The 12,375-nt window shown below is 47.1% G+C and overlaps 2 protein-coding genes across 3 annotated transcripts; one reads left to right on the forward strand and one right to left on the reverse strand.

Moving 5' to 3' along the window:
* Window positions 1-6,807, reverse strand: SLC25A38 (solute carrier family 25 member 38). 2 transcript variants are annotated; one of them, XM_048952129.1, is made up of 7 exons: window positions 6,717-6,807; window positions 6,345-6,466; window positions 6,041-6,125; window positions 5,178-5,357; window positions 4,596-4,764; window positions 3,822-3,988; window positions 1-2,658 (listed from the first exon to the last, which is right to left on the reverse strand). In XM_048952129.1, the coding sequence occupies exons 1-7, from the start codon at window positions 6,735-6,737 to the stop codon at window positions 2,536-2,538; spliced, it is 867 nt and encodes a 288-aa protein (XP_048808086.1). In that variant the 5' UTR covers window positions 6,738-6,807; the 3' UTR covers window positions 1-2,535. The 2 variants fall into 2 exon arrangements, with proteins under 2 accessions (XP_048808086.1, XP_048808087.1); XM_048952130.1 differs by lacking the exon at window positions 6,717-6,807 and adding an exon at window positions 6,581-6,704.
* An 854-nt stretch (window positions 6,808-7,661) lies between these two features.
* LOC125696438 (C-C chemokine receptor type 8-like) lies at window positions 7,662-11,342 on the forward strand. Its single transcript, XM_048952126.1, has 4 exons — window positions 7,662-7,754; window positions 7,853-7,999; window positions 8,089-8,151; window positions 8,872-11,342. The coding sequence occupies exons 3-4, from the start codon at window positions 8,098-8,100 to the stop codon at window positions 9,949-9,951; spliced, it is 1,134 nt and encodes a 377-aa protein (XP_048808083.1). The 5' UTR covers window positions 7,662-7,754; window positions 7,853-7,999; window positions 8,089-8,097; the 3' UTR covers window positions 9,952-11,342.
* Window positions 11,343-12,375: the final 1,033 nt, after the last annotated feature.

Raw genomic sequence — 12,375 nt, forward strand, 5'->3', positions numbered from 1 at the left:
TTCAGAAGACATTCTTAATTTTGGTAACCACAGCTTTTAATATAAATATATTCCTTATCACATAAATATTTCATGTAAACATACACTCAAAATACTCTCCCAAAGCTCCAGTTCTGTTTAAAAACAGTGCAAGAGGAAACAAACAAACAAACAACAACAAGAAAAAACACTACAGGCAGCATGGAAATAACACAAAACCAATAGACATCAGACTATTTCTCCTGTATCTTTATAATTTTCAGGTAAATACTGACTGCCTCCATCTGTTAACCAGTTGTGTTCTTAGAGCACAGCTGCAGGAATAACAGAATCAATGCACGTTGACTAACATTGAATTGCCAACAAGTGAGGTCATTGGGAGAGGGGTCTGATGGTGATCTGGCAATCTAAAAAAGCTCACACTGTCACCTTAGCTTCTCCAAAATCCAGGCTAAAATGACTTTGTCAATGATTACCTGCTGGGATTGTTAGCACTGAATTGCAGGGGTTATGCAGACAGGAGACTCAGTACCTGCCTCTGGAATTTTCTTTGGTTTTTATTTGCATTTAAGTTGTACAACAATAATTTGTTGTTCATTAGAAGCACAGAATATCACAAGCAATATACCCAAAAAATTGTTTTTGACTTTGTATAACTATCAAAAAGTAACTTCAACAAATCACTCTAGAAATAGAATGTTCTTGAAGATAATAAAAGGGTGAGGGGTAGTAAGGATCAGAGCTGAGGAAGCTGAGTCTTCCTGCCTATTGATACAGATGTCAGATCGCAAAGCAGAACCTCAGGCTCTCTCTTACCCCATATGTAAGGGAAGCAACAAAAGAAATAATACAAACAAACTCACATGACAAAACTCACTGGCTCATGTCTAGAGAGGTTTTTGGATTTACAACACCAACCGCTAATGAAACAGGTGGTGAAACTTAGGTTTGTTAAACACCAAGAGCCCAGGCTAGTTCACATGTCAGAAGCACACACTTTATCACACTGCTGCAACAATGAAGAGCCTCCTCATTCTCCAAAAAGTGCAGGAAATGGAAGGGCTTTCAAGAAGAAAAATCTAACACAGCATTAGCTAGAACCCAGATAAAAATCAGCTGACTTTGAAGACGCCAGCAGTCAACTAGATTCTTCAGGTCTTTGTTACTTGACCAGGCAGAAGGAGAGGGCCTAAAAGCCACTGAAGTATTCCTGCATTTTAGATTTCTAATGAGGACATAACTTAATACAAGATTTGTCACCTAGCATTCCTTGCTCACGTGCCTCATTATGCCTCTGTGTGCACAATTTGTACAGTGCTTTCCTATTGCTACATCAGCAACTAAAATGCATAGGGAATATACACACACACACACACACATTTCATCTCCAAGTTTAAACTCAGGAATACTAAAATAAGAACAGGCTACCTGCTAAGAGAAAACGAACATCTGACAATCTGTCCAGGGTTTCTTTGTCCCTACCAAACACTCAAACCCCTCAAACTTTGGAGACAGCTTAGAGAAAAGAACAGCCTCTTCTCTCAAACCAAAGATATTCCACATGCAGTCAGTAGTGGCTTCTCAGGGAAATTTAAAGTGTCAGTATCTGTACCTGCTTCCATTATAGATTTACGCTCTGGAAGCTATGATCTTAAAAGCTACATCTAAGGAGCAGAGGGATCAGCACATGAGCAACAGGAAGCGAGTAAGTCTCTAGTACAACTGGATAAAAAACATTGAAGTTCTCCTGATATAGTCTGACCAGCAGGAAAAATGTCTTTCAGAGAATCAGGAGAATTTTGGTAGCAAATAATGCGCTCTCTACTTCTGGTTTAAAGTGCCTTACTCTTTCTAATTCCACTGCAAACGCTGTTGTAGCTACAGAAATGTATTTGAAGTGTTAAGATGCTCAGTTACCAAATGAGGCAACACAGCAGGGAGGTGCACATTACCTTCTCTGCTATCAAGCACAGTACAAAAATAATGACAGAGAATGTATTCCTAGTTTTCCCTCGGGGCCTCTTTTCTCTTCCATCCACTCTTGCATTATAAACATCAAGACACATATCCAGTCTCCTACTGTGGTCTGCAGTGCTCCCGGGGAGAACAAAGCATATGAGGAAGAAGGACCTGCATCAGATGGTGTACCATGATGGCCTTACTGGCCAGACAGCAAGGAACACTTAAGCAGGTTCTGCAGTCAACACTGCCCTCACTGTTTTCTCTTCAGACACTCAGCAATTTCTCATTGCATAAAGGTGGCAAGCACAGAGCTGTTTTTAAAATGGGCTTCTCTCAGCATAGATACCATGCTGTGGAAACCCTGCCCAAGGCAGTCCCAAGTACAGTCCTTCTGGAATGCACTGATCAAAAGATGCAAAGATTTGATCTTTCTTCCTTCTACTTCCCTAAAGGCCTAATCCTCTGCCTCAGAAGGGCTTTCTTCCTCCCAGCTGAGCAAGGCTTATTCCTCCTTGGAGCTGGGAGCTTTCCAGTGCCAGCTGGTCACAGCAAGCAGGAGAAGGAGTGAGGCTGGTCAGTTCTAGTGCAAGTCAGTCAGGATTTCAAGCCCATTTTTTCCATCATCTGCTCATATACAGTCCACGCCATTGCTGCCATCAAAGTACGCCTGAGGGCACGAGGCACACCGCCTCGGAAGAAGCCAACCAACCCAAAGTCCTGCAGCAGAAAACGAACAGCAATCCATTACCATCTACCTCCAGCATTTTAAATCCTCATCATTTATTACATGGAACAGCCCAGCACGTATTTCAGCTCAGATTCAGATCAGCCTCAGAAAGATCCAGGCTTAAATTACATTCAAACTTTAGGAAGAATCCAAAACACTGTGCAATTACAGGGCACCCACTGAAAAAAGAAGGAGAAGGGTATGCCAAAATAACAAAGGACAGGGAAAGCCACACTCTAGCCTGACAAAGAAAACGTCAAGGAGCAATTGTTTTAATATGCTTCAGGAAAATGACTTGTCCTTGTCTTAGTGCTCATTCCTGTACATAGAAATAACATAACTGTTCTTTAAAAACTGAAATTTTTAAGTACTGAAAATAAATACATCTGTTAGGAGGAAACAGTTCATGCACAAAAAAAAAAAAAATCCGTACGCAAATACAGATTCTTGTTTAGGAAAGAAAACAAAGCAAAGCTGCTAAGATCTACTACATTCTAAGGAAACCCTTTGCCTTAGTGTGGTAATTACAAATGTGCCTACACAGGTGGCAGCAGCTGCAAGCACAGCTACTCCAAGCTCACATTCGGAGCTGAAGTAACCACCAGTGTTAAGACAAAGGCATAGCAGACAACTGAAGCCTAATCATTTAGCAGCTTGATGCATGAGGCAGATCTGTGTGGAGAGATACTTGTGGAATTAGAGCACAAAGGTGGGCACAGCTTACTCTTCAACTGCCTACCTTCTGTAATTTTGTGCAAATAGTTAAAGGATTTGGGAATGGCAAGAGTAATTGGGGAGCAAGTTCCACTCCCTTGTAATCCATTCAAGAGGAGCAGGAAATAATCTCAGTAGTGATAATAGCCTATTAAATACAAAGAAACTCAAGGAACAGACTGAAACATCTGCCTTCAAACCATCAACCACAGCACCCATCCAGTTAATTCCCTGAGCAAAATTCCCCACACAAAAAACAGTAACAAGAGATTCAGCCTCAGACTCCCCCAGAATGACCCCCCTCATCTTCTGAAAACGCTCACAGTGAATAGCCAGACTGCAAGAGCATACAGACAACTTACTCAGCATAACTGTGCTCTGGGCAAAAAGACTCAGAAGCAAGGCTGCAGCTGCACCAATTAGAAGAGATTCGCCTTACCCTGTAGATGAAGGCAATGGCCTGGCTTGTCCTGCGGTACTTTTTAGGGGACAGCTGCATGTGTGTTTTGATGACATCAGCAGGCTGCGTTGCCAGTGAAGCCAAGATTCCCGCGAAGATCCCACAGCCAAAATTCACCACAGGCATGAGCACTGGATCCAGCTGGACTGTGAGAAGAAGGAACCCACTCAGATACAAAAGAGGCCAGTAATACCCACACTGCATAATGAAGTGACAATCTACTGAATTACAGAATCAACGGCAGAACATGACAGAAGTTAAAATCTCCTGAGGGTAGAGCAGAAGGGGAAAAATGGCTACAAGTTAGAACAGTTTAAAGCACTCACTGCTAAGGAACTGAATGTAACAAGAACTTAGATAAGGAAAAGTTGTTTACGTCTTGCCTCAGCCAGTTCCATAAGCAGAAACCCCAGCTCAGTGGAAACTAATCAGTATACAAAACAACCAGCAGCAAAAACCACTGCTGAACAAACACATCCCCTCTTTCAGTTCTTCACTACCCTAACTTATGCATCACTCACCTACCTTAAGCAAGAGTCCTCAAAAAGACAGTAAATCTTGGGCCAATTTCCATCTCTATACTGACATGAGATCTATAGTTCTCCACAAGCAAAAGGCAAACATCTCACCTAAAGCCCCACAGCAGAGTAACTGAACTACTGATGACACATGCAATAAGCAGAGCAGGGAATTTTAGGGCACAATGAGAGAAAAGCAATGTTTTATGTCACAGCCTCCAAAGTTCAGCCTTACCCTGAGGTGTGAGTTTTTTGGTCTGTGTGTAGAACATCAGGTAGATCCCAGAGAAAGGTGCATCCCGTAGCAGAGTGGCAGTGAGCCCACTGAACATGCCACGAGCCCCTTCTGTCTGATAGATACTCTTCAGAGCTCCATACACGCTCCCATAGCCAAATCTTCCACTCTGCAGAGGTAGGTAAGAGTCAGTCATCACATGCCAAGGAGCTCCACTCACACCCTGAGGCCAGTGTTCTCATCTGATACAAGAGATGGCAGTAGAGAGGACAGGCCAAGGCAAAAACTGTGTTCCACCTACCTCAGCCTCTAGAAGGTAAAACAAAAATATCCTACAATTACAGAGGCACTGCATACAAACAGAACTTTAAAATCTCAGTGTGAGTTTCACATTCACTTTCTGCTTAGTTATCAGTGGTATGGCTTGGCACTTGTGGCCGAATGTGTGAAGCAGGATGACACCACGACTACAATCCCTGGCTGTACCAAGGGGCAGCAATTTCCTCCTGACAAAAATGTCTGTCATCAGGAGAAAGGGATGTGACATCATTAACAGTGAACTAATTAGAAAGTCATACTCACCTCATACCGTGTCTTCACCACTGTTACTGGCAACATGCAAATCCCAGATACTGCACGTGCAGTGGCACCCAGAAAGACAGACTCCAGGGCTGTGGGTGAACGGTCCCCTAGAAACTTCTGCTTCATGGTGTACAGAGTGCTGAAGTAAATCCCGACCCCAGGAATACATCTTGCAAAGGACTTGACAGAAGCAAAGAAAGACGGAAAAAGCATACTTTAGACAAAACATACCACTAAAAGCCAATGGTTTCCTGGGGTATAAGGAAGAGTGTCACAAAGATGGTGACAAAGGTCATGAGGGGCCTGGAGCACCACCCTTATGAAGAAAGGCTGAAAGAGCAAGGATTTCATCACTGTTCATAAATCTAATGGGCAGGAGTCAAGTCAGGTTTGGAAGCGAGCTCAAGCACCATGAATCTCCAACCCCTCTGCCACATGCAGGTCCACCAATCTCCACATTTAATACCAGATCAGGCTGCCCAGGGCCCCATCCAGCCTGGCCTTGAACACCTCCAGGGACAGGGCATCCACAACCTCTCTGGGCAGCCTGTTCCAGCACCTCACCACTCTCATACTAAAGACAGTATCCCAAAGCAGAATGAGGCTGGTGCAGCTGCCACTCACGTTTACAAAGTTTATTTGTGCATTCAGCTGCTCTGGATTGCAAATGCGCAGTGACTGCACCAGTGGCACTCACCACATTAACCATTAACTTCTTACAAGGGGATTTAACAATCCACATCACATGATTTCGTTCATAATTGTACAGGAGCCAGCCACTTCAATCCAGTCCTTAGTTATCAATAAACGGCAGGTTTGCTTGTGCATGTAATTATTAAGTCAAGGTCGGAAGAGCCACTTACAGGAGAGACGCCTTTCCACAGCCCCAGAAGACTTTCAGTTCGAACCACCCTGAAAAGCACCGTCACCATCCCAGCACGACCGGACCTGGAAGGAATACCAGACAGCACTCCAATGCCTCCCCGCACCACCGGGCCCATCGCCGCACCTCCACGTGTCACCCCGGCCCTCATACACTCCTCGTGGCCCCTTGGCCGCTCCTTCCAGAACACGCCGCTGCTCCATAGGGCCTCGGAACCAGTTACCCGTTCAATTACCCACCCAGTTACCCTCCAAGAGCGCCCGGCGCAACCCCGCAGCCCTCACCCTCCCACGGCCGGCTGCAAGGTCTGCAGGCGGGTCTTCAGCAGATCGAGGGGCTGGAAGAGCAGCGTGGAGCAGGTGCCGCTGATGGAGCCGCAGACGAAGGCCTTCAGCACGGGGTGCATCTGGAGGGGAACGGGGGACATGGCTGCTTTATCCGCTTCTAAACCGCGTCGCAAGGAACGGGAAGGGCGGAAAATCGCTCCTTTAAGGCGCGGCCGCGCGGCCGGGTCCCGCACCTCGCACCCCACGGCACACGGGGCGCCGGGCAGCGGGCGACGCGGGCCGCCCCCCCTCGTCTGCCATGCAGGGGGAGCCGCGCGGGACCCCGGCGAGCTTCGCGTGCGCCGCAGCGGGCCGGACGCACGTCATTACCTCGTCCTCTCGCCCCGGCATCCCAGCGCCCCGTTGAACCAGTGAGCGCGGCGGGCGGCAATGACGCGCGGACCTTCCCGCCGGCGGCCAATCCCAGCGCGGGCTCGGACGGCGGCGGGAGCGAGCCGCGCATGCGCAGCGCTTAACCCTTAGCGTGCCGAGGGATGCGTCAGTTTTGGCTTATTGCATCCCGGGCGTGTGATGGGTCGGTGCCGCGGGCATCGCTAAGCACGGGTGTGTGTGGTGGAGTGGCCTGGAGATGAGCGCTGTGTTTAGAAAGCTGCTTTGGGCTTCTTTCTCTGGTTTGAGACCCCGCGTTCTGAGGGGTCACGAATCAGTGATTCTGTGAGTCGGCACCTTGTTTGGCTCCTGCTTTGAGGACGCAATGAAATACACGTGTCTCGAAGTGCTGGCCTAGTGGTGTGAGCTTTCACCTCCAATAAAGCTGGCAAACCCAAGTGAGGTGTGTTTGTGTGGAGGTTTTTGTGGTGCTGGGGTGGTGCGTTGGGCTGCTTTGTCCAGCTCATGGCGGCAGCTGGGTGCCCGTGGCTCCAAAGACCCCACAGCCGTGCTGCTCCCTAGCAGTGCCATCCTTATCCCCACATGGAGCCACCAGGGCATCCGTGGATCGGCTGTAGACACCGGGACCTGCTGAGCCAACCAGAGGCTGCGGCAATGGCAGCCGAGCAGCTCACAGCCCACGCAGGAGCTGGATGCTCTGGCAGTACCGTGGCCTCCTGGTGCCCACCTTGCTGTGGGTTTGGAGGAGATTTGCTCTCTCGTTATGATCACGATGAATGAGGAGGTGACCCAGCACAATGGGGACAGTAACAGTGGGGCCACCTCCTCTGGTGCAGGTTTTGACAAGGGTGACGTGCAGGCTACTGTTCATCTGCATCACTGGGACGTCCCCCACAGACATCTTCCCCGATAGTCCCTGGTGTGCAAGAGCAGCAGTGCTGCTTCCCCCTCACGGTGATGCAGGGCAACGGTGCTGGAGCGCCCAGTGGGAGACAGGACACCTGGCAGACGCGTGGGGTGAGTGACAGAGCTCTTTCATTGACGTTCCTGCTCATGTGAAATGACGTACTGATCATCCAGGAGATAAGTCTGACACACGTTTCCTTTTCTGTAAGCATGAACTGAAGAGAATGAACTGACTGCCTTGTGGGTTTGTGCACCTTGAATATAACATCTATCACACAGAGGAAGAGGCACTTTGAGATTCTGTGCTGTTAGGGTAAAGACTTTGCTGGCGGCTTGGTGCTGAAAGGTAAACTAAGGTAAGTGCTGCCACTATATATGTATGAAGATATACTCACCTCTCAGATGTGCTTTATACACTGAGACATTTTTCTGGCACTTCACACAGTACTGGAATATGGATGGGGACCTGAGGAGCCTGCTGGCCGGAGGAAAGCAGGAGGACTTGCCGGTGAGTGGATGCATCTGGGCTTGTTCCTGAGGGGCTGTCACTGGGAGAGGTCATTCTGGTGGGGACAGTGAGGATGTGGAACAAATCTCAGTGGTTGGGGTTCTTTGAAAGCAGCGTATGTGAAGGCACCTTCTGCAGAGGAGGCTGCTTGTGTCAGGGCTCACACACCCCTCCCTAGAGTCACAGGGGAAGTCCCTGTGCAGGAGATGTGCCCTCACCAGTCTCAGTGGGCTGGGCAGGCTGTGGTGGGCACTGCCAGGAAGCTGCATGGCTTTGGAGCCGTGGGCACCCAGCTGACTCCATGAGCTGGACAAAGATCTTGACAGAACATAGAGCTGAGCCGCAAAACCTCTGCTGAGGGCTCTCAGCACCCTGGCCCATTTGACTGCTATTTTGGTGGTGCTCCCTCCAGCACTTGGACCAGCAGATCAGGCTGGATACAAACATGGGACTAGGCACATCAAGAAACTGTGGAAGGAGGCTGATTTACCACAGCAACTGCATTTCCTTTCATCTTCCCTGCCCCTCTGGCTCAAGACCCTCATCCTGTCAGGGCAGAGCCATCACACATGTTCATTCTCCATTTTCCCCATTTGTGTCATCTGACCTGGCCAAGGCACACCTGATTTTAACTTGTGGGCTTCATGTGAGATGAACTATATTTTTGCTAGGAATGTAATTTCAGATTAGGATCTCACGAACTTCATTGTCCTTGAACAGGTGGATTACCATTTGTCACCAGCAGTTAACTCCTCTGCACCCTATGATAACATGTACTACCCTGAACTGGACACTGACTGTGAATTTGAAAGTATTCCATCATTTGCATCTTCATTTTTTCCAGTGCTGTACTCTATATTGTTTGTGGTTGGCCTCATGGGAAACGCTTTGGTTGTTTGGGTCCTAACAGTCTTTAAGAAAATCAGGGCCATGACTGATGTGTATCTGCTGAACCTCGCCATCTCTGACCTCGTCTTTGTCTTCTCCCTCCCTTTCCTGACTCAGTACTCCCTGGTAAGCCAGTGGACTTTCGGCAACGCCATGTGTAAAATTGTCAGCTCTGCTTACTTCATTGGTTTCTACAGCAGCGCCTTCTTCATAACCATCATGAGCATTGACAGGTACTTGGCCATTGTGCACTCTGTATATGCCCTGCAGGTCCGGACAACCACCCATGGAATCATTGCAAGCCTGGTCCTTTGGGCAGTAGCCATTTTAGCATCAGTGCCAGGCCTTGTGTTCTTCCAGGAAGTGGATGATGATAACAGGACACTGTGCATCCCTCTCTACCCTGGCAGCGGTAATGGCTGGAAGGTCTTCAGTAATTCTGAAGTCAACATCATGGGGTGGCTGTTCCCTGTGAGCATCCTCACTTTCTGCTACCACAACATTTTGAGAAACCTGCAGAGGTGCCATACTCAGAACAAATACAAAGCAATGAAACTGGTTTTTATCGTTGTCATTGTGTTCTTCCTGTTCTGGACCCCCATCAATATCGTGCTCTTTTTGGACTCTATGAGGAGCTTGCATATCATCGATGACTGCCAGACTAGCCAAAGGCTTGACCTGGCCATGGAGCTGGCCGAGACACTCTCCCTTGTGCACTGCTGCCTCAACCCCATTATCTACGCCTTTGTTGGGGAGAAGTTCAAGAAGTATCTCTGTGAGGCTTTTGGCAAATATACCCATTTTCTCTTGATCTGCAAAGGACACAGTGCCTTCAACAGACGCAACACGGACAGACGCTCCTCTCTGTACACAGCATCCTCACAGTCCTCTTTCGTCGGCAGCATCTTGTAGAGCTGCAAGGCAGAAGCTCCATACTTTAGACTCGATTTGAAACCGAGAAATTCTCCCAGTACTTCAATAAAAACAGTCTTTCTGTTTCCTTGTAGGGGGAGGTTTCGGTGCAATGGCCTGTTATCAAAGTAAGACTAGGAAATCACACAATACCAGAGCAAGCTGTAGTGCCCCTTGCTCTTTCATGTGCTCTGACACCATTCTGAACAGGGACACTATTCTGTCCCGTGCTTAGCAAATGTGAATGAGAACTGCAAACACTGAAAATCACCTTGCAAAATTCATCAGGTACCCCCTGCCCACCAGCTGAATAGTTTATCAAAGAAGATTTTTGTCTCTATCGCAGGGAAGTATGGGGATGCACTGTTCAGACAACTTTTTAGGACAGGAGGTACCAGAAAAGTAGAATCATTTGCTTAAGCCTGCTTGTATTATTTGGGATTCTTATTTTTTAGCACCTTTTTTTATCATCTTCCTCCCTTTCCAGTAGCTCCTTCTGCCCAACCGACTTTGTGGAAGTGAGGCTGAAAAATTATTAACAGACTTCACACCAAGAGATATGCCCTGTCCCTCCAGCACAGGACACACGGTCCTCCAATATTCCTAATGAAATGATGAAACCCTTGAAGGATGGGAATACGCAGCCTCTCTATGCAGATAGGGTGTCAAAGTCACACCTCAGTATTCCTCACCTAGATGTTGACAAAACGCATGTATAATATTTATTTTTTTTAATGCTTATTTAATTCCTCATGCATCCTGAGTGAGCTGCCACTCTGAGAGAGACAACTAAGTTTCCCCTAAGGAAAGGTAAGTGGTTTGCATACTAATACCAAATGGATGATGGTTATGGCACTGGGGCTGAAAGCCACCGCCTTCTGGTCTGCATGAACAAATGTCTAATTTTGGAGAGTGGATGAGAGCAGACACTGTTGTCTTAGGAATGTTTCTTCTCTCTGCTCAGGCCTGGTGTCGGGAGGAACAGCTCTAATTTCCAAGCCTGGGACAGCAGGCAGCTCTTTCACTTGTCTCAGCAGAGTGGATTTATCCTACAGGCAGTGACTGTGCTCATCGCAGGGTTGAGAGCATTCTTTGTGAAGGGAAACAGTCCCTCAGTTTAAGGAATCACTCCAGGGCTTAGCTGCTACCTGATATCTAAGCAAATTTTCCAGATAAAGCTTAGTGAATGAGTGAACTAGGCAAGCAGCAAATAAATTACTGTTATATGGTAAGAGTGATGGGTAAAATCTTCCTGGGGATCTGCAGGAGGTAGCACAAATATTGACAGATAAATGCAATGGTGCTTTGAAGTTTTTGTTCCTTGTATATTTTTCTCTACAGGATATCACCCTATTTTCAGTTTTATAATAAAGATTCTTCCTGCAGTGTAAATGCAAGATCTGAGGAACTCCCTTGTCCTATCACTGATTATTTCAGATTGCACATTTTCTTCTGTCCTGGTAGATTCACATAACTGACCATTCCTCCAGCCACCTCCTCTCTCTTTCTCCCTCTTTCCTTTTCCCTGGGAGAAAGAGACTGAGAGCAGGTTGTCTTCGGGCAGGTTATGTTCTAGCAAGTCAGCCTACCCTGGTAAAATCCCTACACCTTTCGAGTACCCTTGAGGTTATTTCCTAGAGAAGATCAGAACAAAACTCAGAAGACAATTCTCTTTAGCTGCTGATTTTCAGATAGTGTTTATTTTAATGTGCATCCATATTGGTGATCTGCAAAATGCAGTCTTTTACAAGAACAGGTTGATAACAATGTATACTACAGGTAATGTTCCTTCATGTGGGCAGTGACAGATTCCCCAAATGATAAAGCAAAGACTGTGAAAAGATGAGTTTTAACCACTTCCTCAATACCAGCTCTGCACTGCAGCTCCTGCCATTTGGGCAACTTGCCACCTTTGTTTTTTTGTATGTACAAGCGTTTAAATGCCCAAGAATGGGTTTCACAGAAATTAAGGTTGAAGCTGAAGTGTGGTGAACAGGATGCCAGCGCCAGCTATCTTTATCCCCTGGAGGTTTGCAGCAGTAGCGCTCTATATCATACCTTGCTCGTAGCACAAGGATGGCAACAACATCTGCTTTCCCACAGCACATATTTGTGTATGTGCACCACTGCAGGATTTCATGGCATGCATCCTGCAGTGAAGGATTCTGTAAAACTGACTTGCAGACAAAAGCCTTCCTTGCATGGCACAGCTCTCCCCCCAACAGCTGGCACAGTCATTCAATTTCCATCACAAGATCACTGCAGGAAAATAGCAGCACCTTCAAATAACAGAATAATGGGAAATGCAGAATCATTTCCATCCCTTCTCACTGCCTACACTCTTTGTCTGCCCATGCTACCACTGTGCCACCCTTCAGAGCTATACCCCCTTCATATCCACAGACAAGCAGGCTCAGGAGTTGG

The sequence above is a fragment of the Lagopus muta genome, chromosome 7, assembly GCF_023343835.1.
Source record: "Lagopus muta isolate bLagMut1 chromosome 7, bLagMut1 primary, whole genome shotgun sequence".
Classification (NCBI taxonomy): domain Eukaryota; kingdom Metazoa; phylum Chordata; class Aves; order Galliformes; family Phasianidae; genus Lagopus; species Lagopus muta.

What these genes read in the sequence shown, in the direction of transcription:
- LOC125696438 (XM_048952126.1), top strand. Translation starts at nt 8,098, where the DNA reads ATGGATGGGGACCTGAGGAGCCTGCTGGCCGGAGGAAAGCAGGAGGAC. An exon ending in GAAAGCAGGAGGACTTGCCG is followed by an intron (nt 8,152 to 8,871) that starts GTGAGTGGATGC and finishes GTCCTTGAACAG; the next exon opens with GTGGATTACCATTTGTCACC.
- SLC25A38 (XM_048952129.1), bottom strand. Translation starts at nt 6,737, where the DNA reads ATGCCGGGGCGAGAGGACGAG. An exon ending in TGCCGGGGCGAGAGGACGAG is followed by an intron (nt 6,467 to 6,716) that starts GTAATGACGTGC and finishes GTTCCCCTCCAG; the next exon opens with ATGCACCCCGTGCTGAAGGC. An exon ending in CAAAAAACTCACACCTCAGG is followed by an intron (nt 3,989 to 4,595) that starts GTAAGGCTGAAC and finishes TTCTTCTCACAG; the next exon opens with TCCAGCTGGATCCAGTGCTC.